At 35.7% G+C, this 14,672-nt stretch overlaps 1 protein-coding gene across 3 annotated transcripts in view; it reads right to left on the reverse strand.

Moving 5' to 3' along the window:
* The window catches only part of FAT1 (FAT atypical cadherin 1), a 168,711-nt gene that overhangs the window by 34,322 nt on the left and 119,717 nt on the right, over positions 1–14,672 (reverse strand). For all 3 annotated transcript variants that reach the window (XM_074273944.1, XM_074273942.1, XM_074273943.1), the window contains exons 8-11: positions 12,540–12,815; positions 12,209–12,419; positions 4,003–8,070; positions 3,176–3,372 (exon numbers count right to left, since the gene is read on the reverse strand). In XM_074273944.1, the coding sequence (XP_074130045.1) occupies positions 3,176–3,372; positions 4,003–8,070; positions 12,209–12,419; positions 12,540–12,815 (4,752 nt within the window). The remainder of the gene's footprint in view (positions 1–3,175; positions 3,373–4,002; positions 8,071–12,208; positions 12,420–12,539; positions 12,816–14,672) is intronic.

A 14,672-nucleotide genomic window follows, 5' to 3' on the forward strand; every position in this document is an offset into this window, starting at 1 on the left:
TCTGGATCTGAATCCAAATCTTGTCAACTGAACAATCCCAGACAAGTCACATAAATTCTTTGAGCATTGTACTCCTCATCTATAAAAGGAAGGGTTTGAAGTAGAGGAATTCTAAGGTTCTTTTCTCAGTCAAATTAACGATTTCCCCTATAATGGTCTTGTCAGCAAGGGTTGGGTTTAATTCATTTTAACTCAGTCATCATTTGTTAAGCATCTATTATATGCAATAATATACTAGGAACTGTGCTAGGCAACACTCCTACATGAGAGTAGTATACAACATGGACAGAAATAAATACTACAGAAGTCACAGTATAATTCAATTTGCTTTAGAAATATATTTTATCCTGCAGGAAAGTCGGAGGGGAAAGGGAAATGAGAAGAGGGAAGAGTGATAGAGGGAAGCGCATATTAGAGGAGGGGATAGTCAGAAGGAAAAGAGTTTTGAGGGAGGACAGGGTGAAAAAAGAACAGAATGAACAGCAGTAAATACAATTAGCAATTGTAACTAGAAAAGAATGTTGAAGCATGTTACTCTGATAAAGGCAGTGTTTCTCAAACCTATAGGGAACTGAGTCAAATTCATTAAAAAAAAAGAAAAAGAAAAAAAAAAAAAAAAAAAAAAAAAAAGAAAGCCATTCCCCAAATGATAAATAACCAATGGATATGAACAGATGAAGTAATCAAGCTATTTGTATTCATATTTTAAAATGTTCTAACTCATTATTGATTGGAGAAATACAAATTAAAATTCTGAGCTACTAGCTCATACCTATTAGATTGGCTAATAGGTCAGAAAAGGAAAATAACAAATGTTGGAGGGAATGGGGAGAAATGAGACTATAAATGCCTTGTTGGTGGAGTTGTAAACTGACTCAATCATTGTGTGGAGCAGTTTAGAGCTATGTCCCAAGAGATTTTTTTTCTTCTTTTAAATTTTTTTTTTAACTGAGGCAATTGGGGTTAAGTGACTTGCCCAGGATCATAAAGCTAGGAAGTGTTAAAGTGTCTGAGACCAAATTTGAACTCAGATCCTCCTGACTTCAAGGCTGGCGCTCTATTCACTGCATCACTTAGCTGCCCCATAAGATTTTCTTTTAAAAAAGGGAAGAAAAAAAAAAACCTATGTACTTGCTTATGGCAGTTCTTTTCTCAGGAGTAGTAACTGAAAGGGAATGCCCATCAACTGGGGAATGGCTGAATAAGTTATAATATGTGATTATGATGAAATACTATTGTACTATAAGAAATGATGACCAGGATACTATCAAAAAATCTGGAAAGACTTCCATGAGCTCATCATACAAAGTGAAATGTACTATGTAGAAAGGAATAGCAAAATCTTAAGATGATCATCTATGAATGATTTTTGTCATTCTCAGCAATATAATGATCCAAGACAATTATGAGGGACTTAGATGAAAAATGCTATCCATGTCAAGAGAAAAAAAATCGACTGTCTGAATACAGATTGAAACATACTTTTTTTTCTATTTTACTTTTCTTGATGTGTTTTTTGGGGAGGGTACGGGGTGGGGGAGAATCTGTTTTCTTTTAACATTCATGGAAATGTTTGGCACGACTTCATCTGAGCCTTCTTAATGGGAATGGGGAGGGATGAAGCGAAAGAATCTGGAACTCAAAATTTAAAAACAAATATTAAAAGCTGTTTAACATCTAAGTTGGGAAAAATAAAATATTTTTCAAAAAGGAATAGTGCAAATAGAGAAGAAGGAAAGGTTCCCTAGAAGAAGGAAAGGTTCCCTACAAAATATTGTAGGAAAATTGAGTAAAGAGATGAAAGAAAGAAGGAAAAAATAGGTGCCAGAAACTATGCTAAAACCTTTATAATTATGACTTCACCTGATGCTCACAATCCTGAGAGGGAAATGCTAATGTTATCACCATAACATCTGAGGAAACTGAGGCAGTGATTCACCCAATATCAAACAGCTAGTAACTGTCTAGATGGGATTTAAACTCAGGTTTTCTGATTTCAGGCCCAATACTCTCTTACTTTCTGCTCAACAGAAACCTAGCAACATTTAACAATGCCCTGACCTGAAGAAAGACTCAATTTCTCCTGAATCAATTTGAAGCATTGAGTAATAATGATAATCAAATGAATAAAGTTTTTTAAATAGTGTTGTGTTGTGATCTTGCCAAATAATTTATTGCTTTTCTTGATTTTCCATCACACAAATAAATTAAGTAGACTTAATAAAATCTTTGTTGTATAAATTATAAGATAAAATAAAGATGTGGTCTCTGTCCTCCATCACTAGTGTGCCATCCTTGTCAAAAAAAAAAATTATGGCCTGATTTTAGGGTATGCTGCTTCTATTGGATCTAAGATTCCTTCTCTATAAAATCAGGTTTGAATTAGATGACCTCTAAAGTTCTTAAGGTAATGACATGGTGATATCCATTTTTCAAAGTTATATATAAGAACAGTTCTGAAACATCCTCTACTCTTTGCCCTAACTATGATGTTTCCCTTCTCTGGTGAAATGAAATTTAAGAAAAAATAAAATTCTATTGAGTGCCAAATTTAATTGCATAATACTCTGAAAGGATCATAATTTCAACAAGGATGGATAGGTAATCTCTCCATCAAGAAAGTTTCTAATCTTCTACCACTCAGTTCACTGGTATTCCCAAGTCCTGAAAAAGAATTCATCATCAAATACTCAATCTTCAAGTGAAGAACATCTCAACTGGGGTGATCTTCAGATGAGCGATACAAAATCCATCTCAATGACCCAGAATGAAGCCAATTTCATTTAAAGGGACGTGCCAAAGTTGGTATTATACTAGTATAGACTTTGGGAATCCAGGATTCTATGATGTACTACAAAAAATGAAAGGTTTCAGTGGAAGATATGTGTAAGCACAAATCATAAGCTCATCACAAGGCCCAGAAACTGATTCTCAAAGCTGAAGATGGTAAACAGGCCATGACAACTGCTATCTTCTCAGATAAACCAGGCAATGAAATTTTACTAAATGGATTTAATTCATCTTTGAGTATAATAGAGAGAAGAGTCTACTATTTACTTGTAAGAGTTAGCACATTATAATAAGCTCCTGTTTCTTCATATTTCAATAATTCAAAGACTAAGTACAAAATTCATTTTAGATAGATGTTGAATGCTCCTAAAGGTACATTTCATACCTTTTCACAAATGGGGCTGTTGTCATTTGCATCAAGAACTTTCACTTCCACTATGGCTTTTGAAGAAAAAGTACCATCCGTTGCAGTAATGGTAAGAAGGTAGCTGTCTTTTTTTTCCCTGTCTAGAGGTTTCTTCACATAAACTTTCCATTCATTCTGGATATTTTCAACTGCAAATTGACCCAATGGATCTCCTCCTATATGGTCAAGGAATAAATTATATTATTAAAATAGCTGAAACAACATATATAAAGTTAATTATACAGAGGATCTTCAGTTTGATATGTTTATAAAGAATTAAAGATATTTTTGTAAATGAAAAATAAAAGTAAATATTTTCATATGTCAAAAATGAATGCATTTATTTAAATGCTTATTAGCTGTCAGATATTCTGTTAGGTGATGGGGGTACACATTAAAGCAATGCTTTTAACATTTAATGTGGTACCCAAAAAGGAAGCACAAATGCTACAGGAGATTCATTTGCGCTGTCATCCATCTGCAGTTTTGTTATTAAAAATCATCATATTTTTTACAGGATAAGTATATATTTCATTGGAATGTGGGGAGTAATAAAAAAAATGAAACACAATCTAATAAACCAAATTTAAGCCCTATATAGGCAATAAAAATACTGTGACAGAATCTGAACTATATTTTTAAAAGTGTTCTTTCAAACTATTTATGCTGCATTTTACAACTAAAACCTCCTCTTTGCCCATTTACTATAATTTTCTCTAGAATTTCTGATCTCTGAAAACTATGATTCATTGATTTTGTAAAATTTTAATACATCTATTAAACAATTATGGTGATTTATTTTTTACCTGTTATATAATAAGTCACTTGTCTGTTAATCTCTTCAGTATCAGCATCAGTAGTGCTTAAGATAGCAATCACACCACCAGGTGGATCATCTTCACTCACAGTCCCTTTGTAAATTTCTGCAGTGAAACGTGGAGGATTGTCGTTCACATCTGTTACAGAAATTTCCACAACTGCTGTGGAAGACAGCTGAACTTTCTCCCCATAATCACTTGCAACCACTGTAATGTGGTATTTGTCTCTCTTTTCATGATCAAGTTCCTTAAGAGTTGTAATCCATCCAGTTTCCATATCTATGGCAAAAGACTCAATGACATCCAAGCTTTGTGACTGATCTAAACTATACAGGATTTGGCCATTGGTTCCTGAATCCAGATCAGTTGCCTTAACTTGGATGACCTTACTTCCCCCTGGTAGGTTTTCAACAATAAAAGCTTCATATGGATTGGACTCTAAGATCGGACTGTTATCATTAGCATCTTTCACCTGAATACTGATGTCCACAGAAGACACAACTTCAGAGTCTTCGTGGGTACTTTGGGCTACCACTGAAAACTGATACCACTTTGTCGTCTCATGATCAAGATTCTTCTCTAGTTTCAATTTTCCACTGTGTTTGTCAATGACAAAGACCTCACCTGCATTGCTCTCAGGTGTATTCCCTTTGGTTAAGCTGTATAACACAGGCTCACTATGATCTACTCTGATAATATCTATTTCAGTTCCAATAGGCAGGTCTTCTGAGACTGTATAGCTATAAAAAGGCTCGGAAAATTTGGGAACAGGGGTTTCTGGTGGGAGGATTTTTACATAAACTGGAACAACTGATTCTTTTGAAGGAGACCCACCATCTACTGCTCTCACAAAGAAAGTGAAAACTTCATTTTCTAAGCCAACCAAGCTTTCTTTGGTTGTAATTATTCCAAACAGTTTGTTGATTTCCAAATTCTCTTGGACGCTTTCAGAATCTGCTTCTATGGAGTACGTGATGTCTGCATTGGATCCTTCATCAGCATCTGATGCAAGCACTTTCATGACAGATGTACCTTTTGGGGCATCAGAACCAATGTTCACTTTGTACTTGGTCGCCCGGAATTGAGGAGCATTATCATTATCATCTGTAAGGATCACATTGATGGTACAGAATGCAACCTTTCCTCCTGTATCCTTGGCCATCAGTCGAATTGCGATTACCTTTTCTCCTGCAGTTTCACGGTCAAGTTTTTCAGAGGTAAATATCTGTCCTCTCTCATTTGTGTAAAATCTATCTTTGGCAAAGTCATTTACAATGTGGTAAGTAATTTGGCCATAAATTCCAGAATCCTCATCAGTTGCTTTTACTTCAATCACCAGGGTCTGCACAGGGGCATTTTCAGCCAGCTCTACTTCATATTCATTTTGCATGAAAACGGGGCTATGCAAATTGGCTTGGATCACAATAATCTCAATGTGGGCTGAGCTCCTGAAGACTCCGTCAGACACAGAAACATTAATATTATAAAATGGCTTTAAGGTCTGCCGGCGCAGGTTTGAAAGGGTAATTATACCTGTCTTGCTATCAATTGCAAAATTCTTATGCTCATTACCTGACAGGATGGAGTATTCCAGTTTGTCAATGTCTGAACTATCTGCATCATAGGCTTTTACACAGGTCACAAAATGTCCATGGGGGGCCTGCTCACTTATTTTAGCTTCATAAAGAAGCTGGTCAAATAATGGTGGATTATCATTGAGATCAGTGACGCCCACTGTCACAACCACGTCACTACTCAATTGGGGCATACCACTATCAACAGCCCTTACCAGCAGCTTATGCTCCTGAGTCTCTTCATAATCCAGGCTTCTTACCAATGAAATGAGACCACTGTTAGCATCTATATGGAAATGCTCAGGACTTTTGGTATGGTTCCCAAACAAGTGATAAGAAATCCCCCTATTAGGTGCAGAATCTGAATCTGTAGCATGAACTTGAACAACAGGCGTTCCAATCACATTTGCCTCAGACAGAGTTGTAGTATATGACTGCTGTGCAAACAAAGGAGGGTTATCGTTGACATCCTCGACTATTATATCAACAAACACCTCAGCATGAACCCCAGTCAAGGAATCAGTTGCTCGGATGCTTAATTTATATGCAGGATGAGATTCAAAATCCAAAGGAGCTACAACATTTATAACTCCAGTATTGAAATTGATAGTAAATTGGCTAAACGGATCTCCGTCTGTAATGCTGTAAAATACTTTAAGCCCTTCTGGGCTGTTGGCTTGGACATGGACAACCGGGCTATGCAACTGGATATTCTCAGGGATTTCCGCGCTGTAAAAAGCCTTTTCAAAAACAGGCATGGCTTTGTTCATAACCGTAATTGGCACAATGACTTCGGCAGAGAAAGCTGGGTCACCCCCATCTTTTGCTACTATGGTGATGAGATATTCCTTATTTAAGGTATCTGGCTCAAATTTCTTTTTCAAGGAGATTTCACCGGAAGGCCCAATTTGGAAGTGTTCATGATGTTCCTTAAGGTAATAGTGCACTTCCCCATTTCTACCAACATCTCTGTCAACAGCAGTTACAGAGCGGATGATATGGCCCACCTCAGCATCGACTTTGACCACGGCATAATAAGGAAGGTTGACAAATACAGGTGCGTTATCATTTTGGTCTTCTACGCTGACTTTGACTACAACATGCGCCACCACCGAAGGCTTGTGCTCTTCTGTCACTTCTACGACCACATCAAAAGCCTCTTGCTGCTCACGATCAAATGGTACACCTGTGGTTGAGATCACTCCCGACGTGTGGCTTATTTTAAATCTGCTGTCAGGGTTGAGGATATGATAAAACAAAGGCTTATTTATTTGGTTCCCAATGGCAGTAATAACAGCAATGGTTCTGGCCTCTGTGGAATTCTCCTTCACTTTTGCAGAATAGGACTTCTGGGTAAACTTTAGCTGACTCTCTTTGCTTTCTTTCACATTGATTTTTACAGAGGTATGGCTTGTAAACTTGCCATCAGAAGCTCTGACTGTCAACTCATACCGACTTCTTAACTGGGTTGTGTTTTGTACAGTTATGGTACCGGTCTTAGGGTCTATTAGAAACTTCTCACCAATGTTGCCTTCAGGAATGGAATACATCAACTGTGAAAAAGCAACTGAATCAGCATCTGTAGCATTTACAGTGATGACTTTTACTCCTTTGTAAGTTGGCACCAAAACAGATGCTTCATAGAACATTTTGGAGAATACAGGAGGGCAATCATTAATGTCAATTACATGTATTGTCACATTGGCTGCATACTCTGCAAATAAACGTGGAGTTCCCATGTCATGGACTTGCACAGTAAAACGGAAAATGTGGGCTTCCTCATAATCCAAACTGAGCACAGTTCGAATGGCACCGGTGCTTGAGTCAATGGCAAAATATTTGTGGGCAGAAGGCTCAACAATTTGATAAACAAGCAGAGCATTTGATTCCTTATCAGCATCCATCGCTCGAATGACTAGTGGGACATTTTTATCTGTTAAGACCACACTATTGATTGAAGCTGATTCACTAATGAGTCCTGTGTATTCTGCCTGCATAAAGATCGGCACATTGTCATTCTCATCCTGAAGATGCACCCAAACGGTTGTATTAGCAGACAAACCAGCCATGTTCGTCGCTTGCACTATCAGGGTGTAAAAGGGGAGAGTTTCGAAATCCAGAGCTTTTTGAGTGATGATAACTCCTGAGTTGGGGTTAATATCAAATGCATCACCTATATTTCCATCTTTTATTTCATATACCACAGATGACTGGCTATGTGCACTAATTATCCCAATAAAGCTACCAATAGAAGCGGCTTCACTGATTTCAGCAGAGTATTCTTTAGAGGTAAACCTGGGGACGGCATTATCAGAGATAGTGACAAAGATGTGCGCAGAAGTTATTTCACTCATTGGAGGATTCCCTCTGTCTGTAGCTTTCACCATCAAATCATATTCTTCTTGGTTACTGTGATCAAGTTCTTTGGCGGTCTTTATAGAACCCAAGATAGGATCAATAGTAAAGGAATTCCCAATATTCCCTGCAAAAAGAGAGAGAGACAGAAGTTTTATTAATATGTATTTCTTAGAGAAAAAGGAGCAAAGATCAGTCAGTCAACATGCATTTAATGAAGTATATTAGGTACTATGCTAAATGCTGAGAATATAAAGAAAGGCCAAAAAAAATTGTTTCCATTCTCAAGGAGTTCACAGTCTGATGGAGGTAAGAAAAATTGAAAAGGTAAGCAGTGACAGGTATAACCTGAACCAATCTGAAAGAGGAATACTCAAAATATTCAATAATGGAATGGAAGAGCTTTTCTGCTTTATTTTTAATTCATAGAAAATCTATATACTTTTCATAGTTTCTCCATAAATCACAAACATAACATAATACACAAAATGCCATATGCACCAAATGATGGCCAATGGAGTTCAGTGCTTTATTGTTGGTAACTTTCATAGATTTGGATTAGGAAGTAGTCTATCTAAATTATTGCCACTTTCTCAAATGTAGTACCAAGGTATTCAGCAATTAATCTAAATCATTCTTGAGCCTATTTACATTTATAATAAAAACTTCTTATGATCACAATTTAACTTTATTATTCTCTACATAAAGTTGTAATTTTATTATCTTTAGTGTTGCTTAATATAAGTTAGTTATAAGGTTTTGAAGCAATAGTTTTTGTGAACCAATAATTTAAAATAAGATGCTTATTTAAACTTAATCTGCCAATCTTATTAAGGACTTTCTTACACCTCCTTCCTAATGCTAGAGATGTGGTAAGCATTCAACAAATATGGTGATTTACTGATTGATTATATTGTAACTATAATGTTCTAACCTTGAATGTATTTAATTTAATATAATTACATTTTCATAAAGAAACAATAAAAAATGAGAGATTTAGTGTATATCCCTCCAGGCAGGGTGCTGCAGAGATATAATAATATTGAAACTGGAAACTTCCAAATACTGATCTAGGAAAATTTGCCTTATTTGAACAAATCAAAACAAGCAAGATCACAAGAGAAAGGTTATTTTTACATGACTCTAGTAAAAACTCAAATAGTCATGAAAATGCCCTTTGGATAACTGTTTCTTCACCCAGTCATACACTGAAAAGAGCCATGGACTCTGACTTTAAGTTCTGTCTATGGTTGAGTATTACAAGTAGGATGATTCTATATGAAACCAGAGATTCTTATTTCAAGGTAATTGATTTCCGCTGTAATCCTATATATTTTATATTTAAGCATTTAAAAACCTTATTTTGAGGAGTCCAAAGGTTTCACCAAACTGCAAAAGTATGTAGGCCATGGAACAATATTTAGGTATCCTGAAAATGGACTTTTCCAGATCTGTGTCTGTGATCCTATAATTCTTCTTGAATTAGTTCAAACGTGGCCCTTCTATTATCACTTTTTCAAAACACAAATACCATATACTTGATGAAAAGCGCTTTGCTAAAAAACATGCCAGAGCCAAGAGAGACCTGGATCTAAATTCTCTTCTGATACTAGTTATGTAATATCATTGGTACACTAGGCACAACTATCAGTCTACTTTTCTCCTCTGTATAATGAAGATAAATATAAATGAGATTATGTGAAAATTTTATGAAACTTAAGGTGTCAAATAAATGTCAACTTATTATTTTTAAGACTTGTCTTTTGGAAATTAATGACTACCACAAGATGTATATTAGAAGGGAATGGTTATGAATACAGCCTTTATGTGAATGGAAAAAAAATAGATTTTCCAGTACAAATGGCACCAACAGATATATACTAAAATTCAAGCTACAATTTCAATAGCAGCTGCTTCCTAGAAAGTAACTACGTAGGACCATGAAAACAACTTTTATATGATCAAATCCAAAACAATAGCTTTTTCTAAAAAAATGTTCAAATTATGCGTGAGTAGGTTGCTGATTTATTATCTTTTTCTATTAACTGTGACTTTGCACACAGTTCCAGTCTTAGAATACCAGATTACTAATCCTATCAGCCATTACAAACATCTAAAGAATGTGCTTGCCATATGTTTCGGCACCAACCATCATATTGGAACCTCCCAGTTGTTAACAATTATACAAAAGCAAAGCCAGGGAAAAGTTTAACATTTACTCCTACAAAAATTCAGTCTGTTTGTATTTGTGTCCAAATTATTCTACTGGAATGTTTAGGAATGGACCAGAGGAATGTTGGTCTTAGATTTAGATCTAGGTGCTATATTTCTGGAAGGCTCAAACCAACTTGCCTTAACTCAAGGGTACTAATTCTAAAGGATAATAAACTTTAAAAATTTCCATTAAAAGCACCATTATTATCCTTCTTGGGAATAATGCTTTCTATTTTGAGTGTTTGAGAACATAAATGAGAACTAGTTTTTAAACAGATTAAGTAATAAAGTCCCTTCCCCAATTTAATAAAAAATAAGAACTTCTTATGATCTCTAATTCTTTACTTATATTTTGATTATATGATCTGCAGATAAGGTCCATGTCTCAAATAGTCCTTAGAACTAGGAAAAAACTGTATAAATACAAAATATGCACAGGTATTGATTTAGAATGAATGCTCAGAAAAAAAGGGACCCCCCCCCATACTCCACAACTGCTGTAAAAAAGGGTAATGACTAAGGAAGAGGAACTCTCTTCTGTCCAGACTCTAAAATGAGTATAAATAAAGTAACCACTGGTCTTCATTTAAGAGTGGTCCCAAAGTAAATTATGGTATATGAAGGTTATGGAATATTATTGCTCTGTAAGAAATGAGCAGGAGGAATACAGAGAGGCTTGGAGAGACTTACATCAACTGATGCTGAGTGAAATGAGCAGAACTAGGAGATCATTATACACTTCAACAATGATACTGTATGAGGATGTATTCTGATGGAAGTGGATATCTTCAACATAAAGAAGATCCAACTCACTTCCAGTTGATCAATGATGGACAGAGGTAGCTACACCCAGAGAAGGAACGCTGGGAAGTGAATGTAAATTGTTAGCACTACTGTCTATCTACCCAGGTTACTTATACCTTCGGAATCTAATGCTTATTGTGCAACAAGAAAATGGTATCTACACACATATATTGTATCTAGGTTATATTGTAACACATGTAAAATGTATGGGATTGCCTGCCATCAGGGGGAGGAAGTGAAGGGAGGGGGGGATAATTTGGAAAAATGAATTAAAAAAAAAAAGTGGTCCCAAAGAAAACACAATGCCCAAGAACAGTATGTTTCCTCTATATTTTCTTCATTTTCTCAATGTGCTTGGGAAGTAGGACTAACATGAATGCACACATTCAAAAGCAAGTTCTAATGAACATTAAAGTGTGGATTTTATCCTATTAATCATAGCTAGGTAACCCATCATCTCTTGCCTCAAATTAGGGGCAAAATTCACCTTTAGGTAACATTCTGTACTCTTAACTCAGTGTGGCTGAGGAGACTTAGAGGGACTTAAGAGTCCCTATACTAATTTATTAATTTTCCCCCCAATAAACTGGAGAAAACTCTTCTTCCATAAGCTTTTGCTTCCCCCCCTCAGTAAATTAATAGATAAATGTAAAATTCCCTAATATCAAAAAAACATCATGGCCACTGGTTATACTACTTCAGTCACAGTATAACAATTAATGTAAAACAATAGTGTGATAATGTAACAACAACAAAAGTCAAATAATTCTTTATAACATATCAACTTCGAAATAGGGTGCAATCAAAGTCCTTATCATTAGATTTTAAATAAGATCTCTTTATAATATCTTTGCAATGTTTAAAGCAATACTGGATGGAGCTGGATTTGTGATTGCAGTAGTAAAACAAATTTAATGCCCCCTACCAGTATTAATATAAGTACTTGCTCTTTACAGTCTTATAGTCTTAGTTTCCTGAGGCCCTGAGAGGTCAGGTCGCTTGCCCAGGACCACCCAGTCACTAACTGGCTAAGGCATGATTTGAACAAAGGATTTCTTGACTTTGAATTCAGTTCACTATCAGCTACGCCATGTTGCTTTTTTCAAAGACTTTAAGCCTTTAAAACTTAAAGCTGTACTAAGACTTTTGGGACAGCTGGATTAAGTGTTTCTTATTCTTTTGAGAAATCCAGTGACCCACACGCAGCAGGCTGAGAGCATCCTCTCTTTAGACCACTGTGAACATACCTGATTCGATAGAATACAAAATTTCAGCATTTTCTCCTTTGTCCTTGTCCAGGGCCGTAACTTGTAACACAACGGATCCCACCGCAGCCGACTCATAAACCCTCCCGAGGTAGGAAGAGCTGGTGAACCAAGGGGCGTGGTCATTCATGTCACTGACATTGACGATCACTCTGGCAAAATTGCGCTTGACAGGCACATCTTGGTCTCGCACCTGAAATAATCAGCATAACAACACCAAAGCTATTGACAGGTGTATGACAATGTCATAACAACAGATACGTCTGTACTGCAAGAACCCATTACCAGAGATGGCAGAAAGCGAGACACTCACCATCACAGTGAGGACATGCTGGTGAGCGGCCTCGTGATCAAGCTTCTCCGTTGTATAAAGTGAACCAGTTGCAGGGTCAAGGCGGAATTTCTTGAGGCTCAGGGGGTCAGTGCTACTCTGTAAAGTATAGATCAATTTGTTTTTTTCATCCTTGTCTGTAGCACTGATTTGCAAAATCTCCGTGTCAGGCACTGTGTCTTCTGGAATGAGGACTTCATATTTTGACTTTGAAAACTGAGGTCGGTGATCATTTGTGTCTATCACTTTGATGAGCACCTGGAATGTAAATGTGAACACTGCTGAGCAAGGCTATCGAGCTTAAAAAATGAAAAAAAGCAGAATCAATGGACAGTAAAAGTAATATTGTAACAAGACTCTGATCAAGACAATGATCCAAGACAAATTTAAAAGACAAAAACTGCCATCTACCTCTAGAGAGAACTAACGAATGGAGGGCAGAAGCATTTTTTTCCCATTTTTATTTTTCTTGCCTTTTTTCCCCTACAACATGATTAACATGGAAATATATTCTGCATGTAAAATTGATATCATGCTGCTTTACTTCTCAATGGGAGGGGAGGCTACTGGAAGGAAGAAAAGAATTTGGAAATCAATTTTTAAAAAAATGAATGCTAATGTTTAAAAAGATTACACATATTTCACCTATATTAGATTGCTTGTTATTTTGGGGAGGGAGGGAGGGAAGTGAGGGAGAGAGAAAGATGCTGAAAACTAGCTTTATATGTATTTGGAAAAATTAATATGCCACTAATGAAAGAAAAAAATAAATGCTAATAATAAAAAAAATTAAAATGGAACAATAAAGTACAAGCAACAAAATCAGTTTTTTTTTTTTGATAAACACATATAAAACACTTGAGTTAACTTGCTGTCATGACAATCTGAAGTTCAACATATGTTGGCAAAAAATATGAATTAACTACTTGGGTAGAACTGAGTTTTAATTCAAGTATGAGAGGGCAATTCAATGAAATTACAAGTATAGCCATAATTTTTTAAAATCCCCAACCCCAATATTCATAGAAATTTACGTTAACTTCAGAGAGTTTTAAGCACAGAAAGGCCAATGTTTTTTGTCAAAACACTCAAGTTTCTATAAAAAAAAATTAAATGTGAATGAGAATATCATAAATTCATATTCATATGTTTTAAGGTTAGCAAAGTTCATATTTCACAATAATTCTAGAAGAAGGGAATGCAAGAGTTGTTTCCCCCCCCATCACAGAAATGAGGAAAGGGAGGGCCCATTACTCATTTAAATGATTTGTTCACTGTCACAAAGTTCCAAGAGCATGACTGAAATACTGACACAAAGTCCACTATTAACCTTGCTCTCCTCTTGTAGAATAAATCATAAACCTCAAAACACTAAGTTTCAGAAATTGAATATGTAGTTCTTAAAACTGGATGCCTATTTTTTAACCCCTGACCCTATTTTTAATCACAGTTTACTAATCTCTACAATAAACTTATGTTTTTATAAGGAATTTCAAATAAATTTAAGAAGTTATTATAATTAAATTAAACTGTGGTGATAATCTTAAAAGCTAATGAAACCATAGGGAGAAAAAAGTTCTTGTAAAAACAAAAACAGCTGCTGGGAAACCAACATAGCCTTATGATAAATTAAGTGAAACATTTAATTCTGTAGATTGAAAATTATTTTTAGAATAAAGAGGTACATGGGGCAAGGAAACAAGAGACACATTTGCTAACCAAATCAACTCAAAAAATATTATAGAAAGAATCACATTACCAGCACCCATTTTCTCAGTAAAAACAGAATGTTAGAGAAGTATGTGAAATCTGAATTGGATAATTAAAAGTTAAATGTAAGAAAATGTTTAAACAATATACATTAACACAAAATATTTTTATTATTTTTTTTCCTTTTTCTTTTTTTTGGCTAATGCAATTGGGGTTAAGTGACTTGCCCAGGGTCACATAGCTAGGAAGTGTTAAGTGTCTGAGGTCAGATTTGAACTCAGGTCCTCCTGAATTCAGGGCTGGTGCTCTATCTGCTGTGCCACCTAGCTGCCCCATAGGTACCTTTCTTAATGGAACAATGTGTTCCAGAATTTGTTACAAATCAAATTGGTTTTTCCAATGGCT

The sequence above is a fragment of the Sminthopsis crassicaudata genome, chromosome 6 (genome assembly GCF_048593235.1).
Source record: "Sminthopsis crassicaudata isolate SCR6 chromosome 6, ASM4859323v1, whole genome shotgun sequence".
Taxonomy (NCBI): domain Eukaryota; kingdom Metazoa; phylum Chordata; class Mammalia; order Dasyuromorphia; family Dasyuridae; genus Sminthopsis; species Sminthopsis crassicaudata.